General features: G+C 40.0%; 1 protein-coding gene across 1 annotated transcript in view; it reads right to left on the bottom strand.

Annotated features, from left to right (window-relative positions):
• The window catches only part of CACNA2D3 (calcium voltage-gated channel auxiliary subunit alpha2delta 3), a 729,039-nt gene that overhangs the window by 170,431 nt on the left and 543,028 nt on the right, over positions 1-15,580 (bottom strand). Inside the window, exon 15 of the mRNA XM_065407986.1 lies at positions 721-792. Within this exon, the coding sequence (XP_065264058.1) occupies positions 721-792 (72 nt within the window). The remainder of the gene's footprint in view (positions 1-720; positions 793-15,580) is intronic.

Raw genomic sequence — 15,580 nt, 5'->3', positions numbered from 1 at the left:
TAGGGGGGAGGGATAGCTCAGTGGTTTGAGCATTGGCTTGCTAAACGCAGGGTTGTGAGTTCAATCCTTGAGGGGGCCATTTAGGGAAGTGGGGTAAAAATCTGTCTGGGGATTGGTCCTGCTTTGAGCAAGGGGTTAGACTAGATGACCTCTTGAGGTCCCTTCCAACCCTGATATTCTATGACTCTATGAAATGCTACAGATAAACACGTGACTTTTCTTCTTTTCCAATTTGCACTATCTGATACCCAAGAGAGAAAAATTAAACATTATGGGAGAAGTATATGTAATTCTCTTTAATATAGCAGGACGTTAAAATAACAGGTCTGTAAAATACAGCTATTCAAACCACCTATATGAATATTGCTAATGTGCTGGACCTATCTGAGATAAGAAGTTAGTCTGGAGGAGAAAATGTATATAGATTATTTTCTGTAACAAAGCTAATGTAAATGTAAGAAGACACATGGGTCTAATCCCACTGCATCAAGTTCATCATCTAGGTGTCTTCTCTTATACATAACACCATTAACTATTTTGAGAACTATAGTTTCTACACTATAATTATTTGTGCATAAATATATGTATCATCTGTTTAATTTTATTCTAACAGTAGATGCAAAAGGCAAAATAAATAATAATAAAAAAGTTCTGCAAGTTATTAAATTTCATTGCAGACACCAAAGTATCACATGGTAGAAACACAGTTTGAGTACTTACAGTCTCATTTTGCTTACTAAATACTGGCATGGCAACAGTGGTCATCAAAACCAATCCCTGATCATCAGCAAGCTATATTTGAAAAGAAAAAGATATTACCTATAAGCTACTTCAGTCCATTATTAAATCATAATTATAGAAGCATCCAACTAAGTTTTCTTCTTTTTAAATGAGATCATGCATTTCATCTAAATGGCTTTTGCAACTTTAAAATTTCAATCCAGCCCAGCCCCAACCCATCTCCTCTCTCCCACCCTTGCCCACACCACATCAACTTTGCTAGTCAGGGGGTTACCTGGCCAGGGTATCTTTGCTGGCGTCTCTGAAGAGAGATACCAGGTGGCTGAAATGAGGACTGTGGGAGAAGTATGTGCACCAGCTAAACAGGTGGAGCTCTGTTCTACCTCTTTCCCATTGGCAGCTCTGCCATGATTGACTCAGGCTGAGATCATGGGTTCAGACAATTTGTCTCAGGTTCAGTCTCAGAATTCTCATCAGCTAGGACAGAGGCAGTGGAGTGACAGCCAGTCAGGATTCCAGGACACCTTTGGTGCCTTAGTATCCAGTAGGTTTAAGTTTGTTGGACCAGTCGGTGGCATCAAACACCGGTTGGTTCTGTACGTCAGGTTTTAACATGTTTCTTCAATTTAGGGGGAGACCAGGCCTCCTGACCTTTGGCCCATTCAGGAGGAACATGTGGAACAATTTATCCCCATTGACCAAAGGAGAGTGGGATTGCTTAGGAAATTGTGTCTTCGCACCTTCTTGCTATTTTTTTCTTTTCACAGATGGCACATTTCCCATCTGCATCTTTGTTACAAGACAAATGATGGAGGGGTGTACTTGGCTGTGATTCCACAGGGTGGACTGGCACCTCTTTGGCACCCTGCAGATCTTGAGGGACTTGATCATCATCATATGAAGGGAAGTGCGAGTTACTAATTAAAGCAGCATTTTCCCTGCAGGTTTTTTTTTGGGGGGCGGGCATTTAAATTAGGTGAGGTTATCCCAGCTGTCAAGGGCACCAAGCATCCAGGTACAATGAGGACTGATGGTTTGACAGTGGGGCTCAGGTAGACTGAGTTGTGCATATATTTTTCCAAAAGGAGGGAGCAGGGGAGCTGATCAGCCTGAGAAAACACCTGGGGAAGCTGCATGGCCAGTTGCAGTTGTGTGGACTATATACAAAACCTCCATCCAATCCCCATGTTGTTGTTACTATGTTGGGACACACCCTCTTTAACTAAATTTCAGTTCAGGGCCATATTTTGGAGAAACTTGGCATCTTTTAGTTTTCACACCCAGCCTGTTTTGAGCACAATCCTTTTCCTACACGAGCAGCCATGGCTATTGCCTGTTCAGATTTTCCAAATGTAGACGTCACAGTCATTGGTGGCCAGGTCATTTTAAGAGACACATTAGGAGCTAATAAATTTGACTACTGAGATCTCTGATATTTTATTTCTTTTAATTCCCAGTTTGTTGCATGGCTTTCATTCTCCCAAGCTGCCAGCCACTCAATGGGAATGCAAATGGGTTTCAGGACTGAGAAGGTTCACACCAGACAGGAGACACACAGGAACATGGAGATGGGATCACCTCATGCTTTGTTTCTTTAGAGACGCTTACTAGTACCTAGTGTGATCCTTGTCCTATTGGTCAGGAATGATCTAAGTAGAGAAGGGGGAGCCTGGGGTCTGGGCTGCTAGCTAGAGTCAAGTGTGATTGTACCAGTGTAAGAAATTATTCTCCTTAGCCAGAGTAGTATGGTCTAGCATGCTGAAATGGTGAGTATGGAGGAGAGCCTCCTTGGTGTCACATTAGACAAGGCCAGAACAAATGTAAATCGAGACATGAAAAAGCATTCCGCTAATTATGGGATGACATCTTGGAGATTTTAGATGATTGCCCAGGGTTACTCAGCTCTGACAGTGTGTATTTGTCAAGCATCCATTCGGATATTTTTACTGCGGACATCCAATTCAGGCTTAAGGGATAGCTGAGAACAATTTGTTTGCTGGGATGCCAACTGATATCTATCTGGTGGTGTTTTGCCTTCTTTAAAATAGGGTGGGAGAGAAATCAGACCAGAGTTTGGCTGAAAGCTTTGGGGAAAGGGGTCCTTAACACCAAGCATATACTAAGGAAGCATAGGGACAATCAATGTCCTGTATTAGTGATAGCCATTGGTAGAGACTGCTGGGGGTTGCCCAGTGGTTGCTGTAATCTTCTTTATGAGGTTAGAAGCTTGGGCTTATGCTAAGGTCTGGGTGGGTGGATGGTTTCAAATGGACGGCTGGCCACTTCCATGATCTTTGGGTCAGGAAATGATTGCATCAAAGATGGCTGACATTTTGGGAGATCGACTACAATCACTCCTTCCTGTAAAGACTACATGTTTCACCCATCATTATTTATTTTATACTAAATATTATTTCTGTATTAAAGTTGAATATTTGTGTCAGAAAATTCATTAGGTTGTGAGGAGTTTTTCTTGGGTGATCCCTGGGCAATGATGTTTTGGTGGAAATACTTTGAAATAGTAGAATGGTAGTCACTGGGTGTTTCCATCAGCACACATTGTGACACAATTAACACTGGAACAGGTAAGTAAATTACAAAGGAAGCCATGATCTAGGAATTTTGCATGGATGTTAAGTCTTTTAATCCCTTTTCATAATAAAATTAATAGTAGTGTGTCATGGTTACTGAAAAACATTAATTGTCTGAACAAACTTGGTAAGAAGTAAAAATGATGTATTCTTTTACCAATAATTAAACTAAACTCCACCCTACATTTATCATAACTGGAACCAACATACATCACTGATATCTACAGAACAGGCTAGGATTCTTTATCTTGTACTATAAGAAGTAGCAAATACTTAATTAGAAATTCATATTTAAAATGTCTTCCTTTGTCACAGATGTAAGAATTTAGATATCAACAACTCTTAAACCAAAATTTAATTACATCCTCACTGAAATGATGCTATTTATTAAAAAACTCGAAGACTACAGTATGATTGCTAATAGCTACTCAGATGCTCAAATTTTGAAAATCCATTTTCCAATAATATAGACAAAACTGACAACTTCCAACTCCATCAACACGTCCCATGCTCAGAAACAAGCTATGTATGTATGTTAATAAATACATAAATAAAGCATTTAGACTTCCATTACAAAACTACACATCTGTACTTTGTTTTAGATTTCTGACGAAATTTCAATTCCTAAGATGTGTCATGTGCGAAACAAATTGAAACATGGGCAAACGTCTTTTTTCACCATAAAACATGATAAAATATGTTTCTATGCAGACTATAAATAGCAGCTTAGTCACAAATATAAAGGAGAAAAAATTATTTCAGTTATTATAGACAATTATGTTGAATGGCATTCATCTACTAATGTAATTTTCAGTTGTATACAACGGAACATCCCTGGGAATGACTGAAATCCAAGTATGCAGTGTTAATGTGTTATTGTAGCCATGTCGATCCTAGGATATAAGCGAAACAAGGGGGTTGGATGACCTGAAGAAGAGCTCTGTGTAGCTTGAAAGCTTGTCTCTCTCACCAACAGAAGTTGATCCAATAAAAGATATTACTTCACCCATCTTGTCTCTCTGACATCCAATGGCATGATTTTAACCTGCTGCTATATAGATAGTCTGACCTCAGTTTAACTGTCAATTTTGCCTACCTATTTTCTATTGCCAGTAGTGTCCAACAATAATATATACTGGCCATTATTGTATTTTGTAATATTATAATTGTCTATATGTTATAAATTGTGATAATTCAATGTTTAAATATGTATATAATAAATCCCATTTGGTTTGGGACTACTGAGCTTAGAATCAGTAAGGTTTGCATGTTTACAGGATACGACAGGTACATCTGCACAAATGCAAGCCCATATTTTCCTTCATTGTGTGCATGGCCTTTAAAAAGTTAATGCAAAATGTTGCTCACTGACCAAACTTTATTTACAAAGAAGAGAAAAAAGGGCCTAGGCCCACCAAAAACTTAAAATCTCAACCCAAATTATCAGGTATAAAAACTCTTTCTTCCTCCAACACCTGGCTTTTTCTCCTGGTTCACATCTCCAAATAGGCCCTTCACCCTCCTGAACTTCCTCTATTAGTTCAACCGCTTTACTCATTTTTCAATGCTGAATTAGGCCTTTTCAGACTTTGGAGTCTAGATACTCAGGACCAATCTGCTTCTTAATCCTAGTTTCTCTGATTAGTCACTATGCCAGTGGTTTGCAAACTTTTTGAGCTGAGCCCTCCCTTTCAGTTATAATTTTTGGTTGCACCCCTCCCCCCCCACAACCCAGACAAAAATAGACACATGCAAAAGTATGCTTGATAGCATACTCATAAACCTAACAGAGACCTTAACACAACTTTAATTATATTATCTACACCTGTACGTTTCGAATACAGATACTTACCAATGGCACAGCCAAGGCTTTCTCAGCAGTGGGCTGCTTCTACCTGGCAGCCAGGCTGAACCACTAGGGCAGGGCTAATACCTGCCCCTCTGCCCCTCCCCCCTCAGGTTGTCAGGGTGGGGGAAGGCTCGTGCGATGGTCTCTGAGGGTGGAGCCAGCTATAGGCTCTGAGGCTGCCGGGAGTGGAAATCGATGCTGCCCTGGTGGATGTTGTCACTGACCCACAGGCTGGGTGATCTGGTGAGGTGAATCAGAGGGTGGAGGTGGCACTCCCTTCCCGCCCCCATGGGGGATGGCCTGGGCCCTGCCACGTGTAGCTGGCACGAGCCACCTAGCATTGCCGCTCACTCCCCTGAACATTCCTCCATGCCCTCTTAGGGGGATGCGCCCCACAGTTCGAAAACCTCTGTGCTATGCTTATTCTTTACCTGGGGCACTATGTAAGTTAACATACATAGGCTCAGAGTGACATTGAAGTTCTGTCTCTTATTATTTGGCAGCATATGAATTACTACATTTTGATTTCCTTCAACTAGGTATACTTCAAATAAAAAAAATATATAAGAAAAGAAACAGTTGGCAATGAGTAAAACACAAATTCCACTGGCAAGCTCAAACACTTGAGGATACGGAGACAGATGTGAGCTGAGAGAAAGGTATGTGCTTTGACGTGTTTTCAAAAACATTTTAGAGTACAATATTTTTGCTATAAAATTAAGTGACAAAACAAGCATAACTCAAATGCTTTTGAACAGTTAGAAGGTTAGGTAAATCAGCGGGATGCAAGATGCTGAGAGCCCCACAACTGGTTAGTAAAATGAGGAGAAATGGGGTCAAGAAATCAAATTTCAGAATCATTCATGTAATCAGTAAAGCTGGTTCCATAATGTAAAAAAAAATGTCAAATTTTGCAGCTGTTCCCAGAGGGTAGCTGGAACTTTCAAAGGGCCTCGGACATTTGGTACTCAAATCCCATTGACCCTAACTGGGGATTGGACCCCTAACTACCGTAGGTCCTTTTGGAAATTCCGGCATACTTTTTTGTTTTAACGAATAGTGGCAAAATTTAGTTGACAAACTATCCACTGAATAATATTTGATCAATTCTAGCAGATAGTGAGGGCAGCTATGCAGCAGTTAAAATAGAACTGTGTTCTAGGTACAGCTGATAAGCTTTTCATAATTTTCTTCCATTTCCAAAGAATTTATTCACTGGCTCCAGAAATGGATGTGAACTCCACCCCTATTTCTAACCTACTTGATTCTGGAGAGAAGAAAATAGACAGAAACTGATGTATACGAAAGCTGTAAATTCAAGAGTTATTTTTAAGGCACTGTCAGAGACTTTAGTCAATACTGGACTCAATTCATTGTTAGCCAAGTGGACAATAATTACTGGATCATTTTGATTTAGGAGATCCCTAAGTAGACATTGCTTTCCTGAAATGACAGGTCAAATGGAAGGATACTACTAACAATTTACAGAAAAATAATGAAAGGATCACATTCTCTGCTCTGGCCCTCCTTGAGGTATCATAGAGATCAAATGATTTCCTTGAAAGAGGGCAAGAAATATTTACATACATCTGATCCCTGTATCCTGCCATGTGTAGCTCGTTGACAGACTCTTCCACCCATTTGGAGTATGACTTCAGCAGAGCTCCACACAGGTGCAGTAGGTCATCTGCATCTTACATGGTCCAGGATCAGTCTCTGCTTATATGAAATATGGCTCTAAAAAGGAGTTCTGCCCTTTAAAACTCCTCTTTCCCTATAGGTTATTTTCTCACCTGCAGCCTGAAGTCCACAGAATAACAAGGAGTTCCTGAATTAAAAAAAAAAATCCTTTCCTGAAGGACATGAGGAATTTTAAAGGGAAGGAACAGCAAATGGATGCAGAGAGAAAGGTTCCTAGTAAAGTACCAAGAAGTAAGGTAATATTTTTAAAGTCTATGAATATTTAGGATCCTATTCTTTATGCTAAAAACCACAATAGTGTAACTAAACAACACCCCTCACTGCTGAAATAACCAGTAGTTTCTCCACTAGTATTATAAAATATGTTTAAAAAACAGCAAACACTGTTTTTTATTATGCTAAGAGCTGGATTAAGAAGTTTTATTTGAGAAGCTGCTTTATATGCCGGAACATGGAACTGTTTTGTTCAGTAACCATCGAATGTAATAAGAAGAAAATGTTGGACGGTATTTCCGGGAATGACCCAAAGTTTGTAGTCTCCTTTTGATCCACTACCATGAGCTTCAGGCAGTACTAAAAGAAATCAAACAGCTCTGCGGCATATTTATTTTGATTACGTATCGCAACATCTGCACCCTAACTGGTGTCTCCGGTAATAATTTAGAAAACTCCCTACAATTTATGCATGCCCACTTACTTAACAGAGAAATTAACGGACAGAAAGATGAAGGTATTCCGAATATTCCATAGGATTTTATTTTAAAGGAAGAGAGACGAGTGGGAACAGATTCGGCCCCATCCCTGTTCTCAGAGCATAGGTCCTAAGATAGTCTCCAAATCAAACCCTTTCCTGAGGGTTCAATTTTATAGGTAAATGAAAAATAACAAACATTCAGCCTATGTGCTAACTGTCCCGAAGACCTCAAGAACCTTCTCTGTCCTACTAGGCAGGGTAAAAAGCACATACCCTATCAGAGTTGGCCTGGCTGCTCCCTCACATGAAGACATGAGTCAAGGGATATGTCTGAGTGCCCATAGACAAACTGACCTGAATGGGTTTGGCCCTCAGTAGCTGCGGTTTGGTTCTGACTAAGCTCTCCCATATTAATATGCAGCAATCCACTAGGCTGGATACCATCCTCCCTTCTAGCAGCACATCCACAGTACAGCTGCTGGGTGTTTGGGAGCTCCTAACCTCTGGCACACTACATCTCTCTCAAGAGTTGGAATGTACGCAGGCACAAGGTTTTTCCCCCTGCATTCCAGTTTTCTATGTGAACAGCACAATAAGAGGACTTGCCCTATATTTGTGAGTGAGCATCTTTTTTGACCCATGTGGTAGGACTGGAGTCTGAGTTTGCTGCTGCTGCAGCTGCTGTTCTGCCAGCTATTCCGGGACTTCTTCAGTTTTCCTGTTTTGGTATTACATGTGAATGGGCTGAGTTCCTACTTCAACCTCAACAGAGCACACAGGCCCAGGGTTAGTAACAAAATTCTTCCTGGGGTTTGGCTTTATTAGTAACTCAAAAGCAACAACAAATCTCAGTTTCTTCTTCAAGCCTGGTTTCCATCCAGGATCTCCCTTTACTCCATTATTTCTCTCCTCCCAGCAGGCCATTCCCATCTCACTTAAATCACAGGGAAAATGAACAAGTCACACCTGCCACAATGAGTCAGCCAAATTTCTGCAACTTTAAGGAGTGTTCTAACATTTGCTAAAAGAGCAGGTCAAGAGAAGAATCCCACCACTCTGTTACACTGGCCAATTAGCTTAGAAATTGTGAGGCATTCTGGTGTGTGTTCATTTGATAATACTTGAGAAGATAAAAGGATCACCCTTCATTTAAATCCTGTGTAGGAAGAGTTGGTTGGGATTTTGATTCAGTAAGAATTAAATAAAGGGGAAATGTGCATATATCTACACAAAGATGGTCCACATATAATGGAAATAGTTGATTGGGAGAACAGACCTAGATTCTGCTTTAAGTAGTGATGGGCAAACCGCAAAGACTGGGAGGACCTCTTCTGTCCACACATTCAGATGCTTATCTTAAACTCTCTCATGTCTGGCGCTGGAAATTTCACAAGACATCCAATATTTCTTGGTTTTGGCCGGGTCAGGTATATTTTACCATACTCCTAGCTTAACTCATGGTGTTTCAGTTTCTGACTGAAACTAAGAATTACAGGGGTATAGTAAGAAAATATACACTTCAGGGCCTGCGTTCAGTTCGTTTAAAGTTCTGGGTGAAGTTTAGCATTGGTTGTTATTTATTTTACACTGGTTTGCTATACCTAATCCTAAAGCACATAAACAAAGATGTGGTGGTTTTACAATAGACCAACTATCTCAGGCATATTTTGGTCCCATAATAGCTAGGCTAGTTTGGATGATGGTTAGAAAGCAGAATAATTTTAAAAGGCCACTGCAGAAAAATGTATCTTTCTTTTTTATGTGGATCCTGGGTTTTTTTTAAGTTATTTTATCACTTCTACATAAAAATAATCTCCTTGAAGGTTATGGGTGAAGCAGAACTAGTAATAGTTGGCTTCTTCTAGAAGGCTATTCTAATCTAGATATTTATGGTGGCATTTTGGGGGGAAAGCTATACAAGGGCCTTGAAGCTGTGGCCCTAATTAAGTAGTGTATCATAATATACTTAGCAAATAATAATACAAGCCCCAAAAATTAAAAAGGGGAAGGATGAAAAATGCATTCCTTGGCTTAGAAGTCATTGAATGCTTAGAACCAAGACACACAGTTTAGAGAGCAGAATTTCCCTGGCTTATTCTCTCAGATAAATCGCTGAACCTAACTATAGCAAAAGTATTATGACTGCGAAATAATACACTTAGATATACTGGATTTACAGTTTTAAGTGCCACATTCTTTTTCTCCTTTGCCTCTGTGATGTTTTGAGGTCCACCCAGACCAGGAAAAAGTTCCGTCACTGCCTGCCCTGTAACTTCAGAGGGCCTTTGTGCTGTGCAGCTATGGTTCAATTCCCTGATAGCAATAGCCTGCCCACAAACATAAGGTCTCACCAGCCTAGTTACACTTTGTAAGGTGAAACCAACAGTATGGCTACACTTGCAAATGTAGAGTGCTTTGAGTTAAACCAGCCTTCCTAGAGCGCAGTAGGGAAAGCGCTGCAGTCTGTCCACACTGACAGCTGCAAGCGCACTGGTGTGGCCACATTTGCAGCGGCCACAGAGAGCAGTGCATTGTGGTAGCTATCCCAGCATGCAAGTGGCTGCAACATGCTTTTCAAATGGGGGTGGAGTGGGGTGGAGTGTGACAGGGAGTGTGTTGTGTGTATGTGGGGGGAGAGAGAGTGGGTTTTGGGGGAGCTGAGAGCATGTCAGCATGCTGTCTTGTAAGTTCAGACAGCAGCAAACCTCCCCCCCCCCCGCCTCTCTCTCTCACACACAGCATTCCACAGTAATGGTTTGCTTTGATATCCGCATTCCTGCAGCGATTCCAAAACAATGACAAAAGTGGTCACTTGACTTAAGGGGATTATGGGACATTTCCGGAGGCCAATCAGAGCAACACCTCGTTCACAGTGATGCCCGGGCATTTCACCCGAGGCGCACCAAGCATTATGCTTCTCACTGAGATGGAGTACCAGGAGCGCTCTAGCCACGGAGTCAGAGCACTCTAAGTGCCTTGCCAGTGTGGACGGATCATGAGTTACGGCGCTTTAATGCACTCTAACTCGCAAGTGTAGCCAAGCCCCAAGTGAGCTGATAACTGGAGGGCTGGTTTCACACCTTTGGAGGTGACAAACCAGAAAGGAATGGTCTGAGTGTCTGGTAATTAAGAACTTGGAAGGGCTATTGGCGTCACCCTGAGAAGTGTAAATAGGCTGGTGAGAACCAAGGTGAGGCCTTATGCTTGTGGGGAGGCTAATGTCAGAATTGAACCATAGCTATGCAGCACAAAGGCCCCCTGAAGTTATAGAGCAGTTGATGATGGAACCCTTTACTGGTCTGGATGGAGTCCAAAATGTCACAGCTTCCCTAGCCCCATTTCCATCAGCAGTCTCCAATACAGTAGTAGGAGTTCAGGAATGATCCCTGCACCTGAAGCAGAGCACTTTCCTTGTGTATGTATAGCCAAGGAGGGATGCATTGTCTTGCCCCAAATTCTGACCTAAAACTGCCACTATTTGTAGTTGTTGCTGATAACACATTAATGAGAATAATATGGTATGTGTAACAGTTATAATAAATCTGCCCATTAGAAATGGAGGGGAAGGGTGTGTGCCTGTCTTTTGGGATGTGAGAACAATTAAGTTAAGGACAATAACAAAGTCCAGATTTTTTTCACATGTTCCTTTGATTTTCAAAAGGAAGACACAGTACTGTTTCATTTTAACTGCTATTCTGAAGGGGTATTTTTCTATTTCACAAGACATGTACATTTCCTAATTATTATTAATGATTAAAAGAATATGAAGTAAACAATATACAAATAATTTAAATGAAAAGGAACTTTGAAGGGGTAATCCTGTTTTTTTTTTTAAATAAAGTATAATTAGACCTCAGAAGGGGGCGGACGGAAATCAGATCTTAAAGCTGTATTGCTCGTTGTTTAGTATTTTTCAGAATTTATAGCTTGTTTTTGAGGAAACCATAAGCTACATCAGTATTTTCAGAATATTTTCCACCCACTTTTCTCAAAAGTTTTAATTTTTGAGGGACTTTTTACTTGCACTCATGTATATGAGTTATTAGACTTGTAATAACAAAATATCTGTTCTCTGTTCAAATGACTTACAGAATACATCCATAAAGCCCAAAGCAAAAGATAATATAATTCAGACGCTAACTGATACTATGCTGCTCCTATCCAGCTTTCATTTTCCATGTTATAGAGCTTTTTATAACAGGGCAAAAATAACTATTTCTTGCAACAATTACTATCATTAAAGAGATGCTTAAGATCATTATCAGGTAACTTGCCTCCTGTTATTATAAAAGACCACTTCTAGGAGCACAGGATTTAATGGGTTTGAGAAGAATACCTGCTTACAATTGAAGTGCACTCTTATTGTGCAAGAAGTCTATTGTAGTATTTTTGTACCAGTTGGCATAGCCTTCTAATGGAGAGCCTTACATTGAAGATGAACAATATGCATGCATTGATATGTATCCCATACAAGGAAAAACTTTGTTAAATTAACAGTTGTGCAAATGGCTGCTCAAGTGTATTCCTTTTCCACACAACAACTAAAAATTCAGGAAATCAAGATTCATCTTCACATCAACGTGGACCCACATGGATTACCACCAAAACACACTCTTAAACTCATGTGCTCTACAATAACATTCTTTTCAATCCCAACATATAAGAAACCACGTCTCAATTCAATTCCTCACAATCACAATGAAACACACAACTTGAACTCTGACTTCAACAAGGTTAAATGAAATTATCTACAACACGCGTATACCAAAAGTCTATAGTATCTTACTTCTAGAGGGGAAAGTATGAAGTTGGAGTTAAGGCTGTGAAACTGGGTATGAATGCAATACATATCAAAAGTAAAACAGGAATGGAAGGCTGGGGATAGTATAGTGGGAAAGGGACTACGGGGGAAGCAGGCTTCTGCAGGGGACATGGGCTATATGGGCATGGGAGTGAGTGGGGAAGTGTGGGGAGCAGCATATGGGAATTTGACCTGTATATGTGGGAAGATGGGGAGCTTGAGTTAGGGGATCCTAGAGAGAAAGAAAGGGAAGCTCTGCTCTGATGTACCCCCTATGGCTGAGCAGCCATGTGAGGGAAGCATGGGAACATGACTAGGGGTATCATGGAGGTGTGCTGGAGGGCCTTGAGTGAGGTGGAACTGGGGTGTCATAGGAGCTCAGTAAACTCTCTCACCACTATCCATGCTAGAAGGGCTCCCCAAAGTGTTATTGCCTCAGCAGTACCTGGCAGCAACCCCATAGGAGACATTTAAAGGTTGATGCCTTGGTGTAGAAGCACTCAGCTTCCCTCCACCTCTAGCCCCGGAACTGCCCTACTTTCACCTAACCCTTTCCCCCATCTGCAGCCCCGTATCTCCTCCACTTCCATATCCTCTTATGGCTCAGCCTGCCTCCTTGATTATCTTGCTTGTACATGCTGCGCAGAGACTCCGATACAAGCTGGGAGCATCAGAGAACAGAGGTAGCTAGTGAAACGTGACAGTGCCACTGGCTTTTTTGTTGTATTATATAGACTATTATGGAAAAGGGTAATAGCTCTTTTGTGTTTACATTTAAATTGTGACCTGGGATGTTAGGGAAATCTCTGTGTGTGAAGTCTGGAGAGATCGTAGTTCTTTAGTGACAGGAGCTATGGAGAGAATGTCAAAAATGGCTAATTTTTAAATCTTTACTCAGTCAAAGTTACTAAATCACTGACCACAAAAATATTATTGAAAATTAATCAACCCCTGAAGAATGTGTGGTAAAGTTGAAGACTAAATTCAACAATTTATTCTTGTTTTAAGTACAAATCTCAATGTAGACTTACTACAGAGCCACTATGGTGCCTCCTATATATATCTGATATTATAAAGGTGAAAACAATTAGCCCCCATGCAGAATAAGAAAAAGGGAAAATCAAATTAACAATAAACCAGGGTCAAATGTAAATATTTACTGAATGATTCTTTTGTATTTAATTTGATTCAATTTCACTTTTATAATTTTCATAAAAAGGCTAAAATTGCTAGTCATTCATTTCAGTGAAAATAGCATCGTTGCAAATTTTCAATTTTCTATTCCCAGTGACAGCTTCAACACTTCAAAGTATAAAAAGGTAAATGAGGCGAGGAATGATAAATGATGTTCCAAAATTGCTGAAACATGATAGCACCAAGATAAAAGAGGGCAAAACTCTACTTACACAAGTTAAAGGATAACACAAAAAGAAAAAAGAAAGCTGTCAGGAACTTTGGGAAACAAACATCACCAGACATTAAAAAAAAAAAACATTTGAAGGAGACACAATTCCTTTTATGTGAAAATAGATTAAAAAACCCTAGATGATTTTTAAAAAACCTTTATGTGTTCTTATAACTAGCTACCTCCATTTTTGTGTCTAATTCATATACTTCTGCCTCTTCATATAAGTTAAGTAGAACAAAATATCACAGCAAGAGTAGGACAACAGATCTTGAACCCTGCTGTTTCTGTTCAAGAAAGCAAGTAAAGCTATTTCTAACAGGAAACAAAACACCCTGTTGGGCTATTAAAGAGGAATAGCCTTTTGCTATTCTATGAAGCCCAAGTGAATCAATTGCTGTTCAAAACTGGTTGAAAGCTGCAGTTCCCTTTAACTGGATTTGAGAAAAATGCCATTTCCCCTCCATACAAACATTTGGCCCAAGAATTTTTTGAAATCCATAACTGAAAACATTTGAAATTTGGCAAAATGATTACATTATAGATTTATTTTAAATTATTGTTATTTGCATTCTTTGGAGTGTTCTCTGATGGATCATTCTAGCCACACCTCTTTCTCCTTTTTTGTTGGCCAATATTAAAAAGAGAACCTTTACTACCTACAACAGTTAAGTTTATTACTGTATTTGTGGTATTTTCCATTCCCATTTTAGGGAAAACCACAAAAATCTTGGTAAAGACAAATATCACGGTACAGTAAATAGATGATTTAAACTGCACCCACTTCATGTCACCTCCAGTCCAGTTTTGAATTCACAATAATTAGTTTCACAGTGCATAGCACAGTAATTTACACACTAGGTTTTGATTTGTATTTCATTCCCATAGACAAACTAAAATATATCAAGCTTCAAAGGGGGTAGTTAATGTCGATAGAACAATGACTAAACACTTACTGTCTCCAAAAGTTGTTACACGCAAAAAGACCCAAAAGATTTTATAAAGTTGACAAGAGACTTACAAGGAGTGTAAAATGCTAAAGGTAAACTTGGGTGGTACATTTTTATTTTAGATCATCAAAAGATTAAAGTGAGCATGTTTAGAGAGAGGGGACTGTTTGAAATGTTTATAGAGAAAACATTCACAGAGTATACACAGATTCCAACAAAAACCATGTACAAGTTCAGTCATCATATGGGAGAACATGTGCACTAGGGACTAAGTCATTCATAAAGATGTGCATCAGTCCTGTACTGCTCCCCTTCACCCTGCAAACAGCAAGGGCTTCCCTGATATGGAACGTGCTCACCATGACTTGATTTGCTAAAAAGAATTCTGGATGTTAAACATTTTCTTGTCTTGCATGTAATGGGAAAAAAGCACCGGAATTAGTTACCCACAAAGCCTTATTTACATCTGAAATTTCACATCATGACTTACTTTAGCCAACAAGCAACTTTGCATTGCTTGATACAGAGCTGCAGCAAGCTGCTGGTCAGAGTCATAAAAACTAATCTTGCAGCTTTAGGCTCACCATAAATCCAGATGCACCCCTCAACTGACCCATTAGCCTTCCATTTGCAGCATGGTAAATTAGAATGAGGGTACCAGAGGAATTCTGATATGATACCAGACATCTGCTGAGGTTCAGCCAGTGGAAGAACCGGCAGGGGATAGGCTTGGGAGGAGCAGCATGAAAGATACATTTTGAGTCCAAAAAGTAACCTTTATGTACAGAGTGCTGCAAAGTGCAAGAGAGCAGCAAAAGGTCCAAGAGAGTAGCTGAGAGATTGGACTC

The sequence above is a fragment of the Emys orbicularis genome, chromosome 7 (genome assembly GCF_028017835.1).
Source record: "Emys orbicularis isolate rEmyOrb1 chromosome 7, rEmyOrb1.hap1, whole genome shotgun sequence".
NCBI classification, from domain to species: Eukaryota; Metazoa; Chordata; order Testudines; family Emydidae; genus Emys; species Emys orbicularis.
The sequence above is the reverse complement of the archived record's forward strand: the minus strand, read 5'-3'. Positions and strand labels throughout refer to the sequence as shown.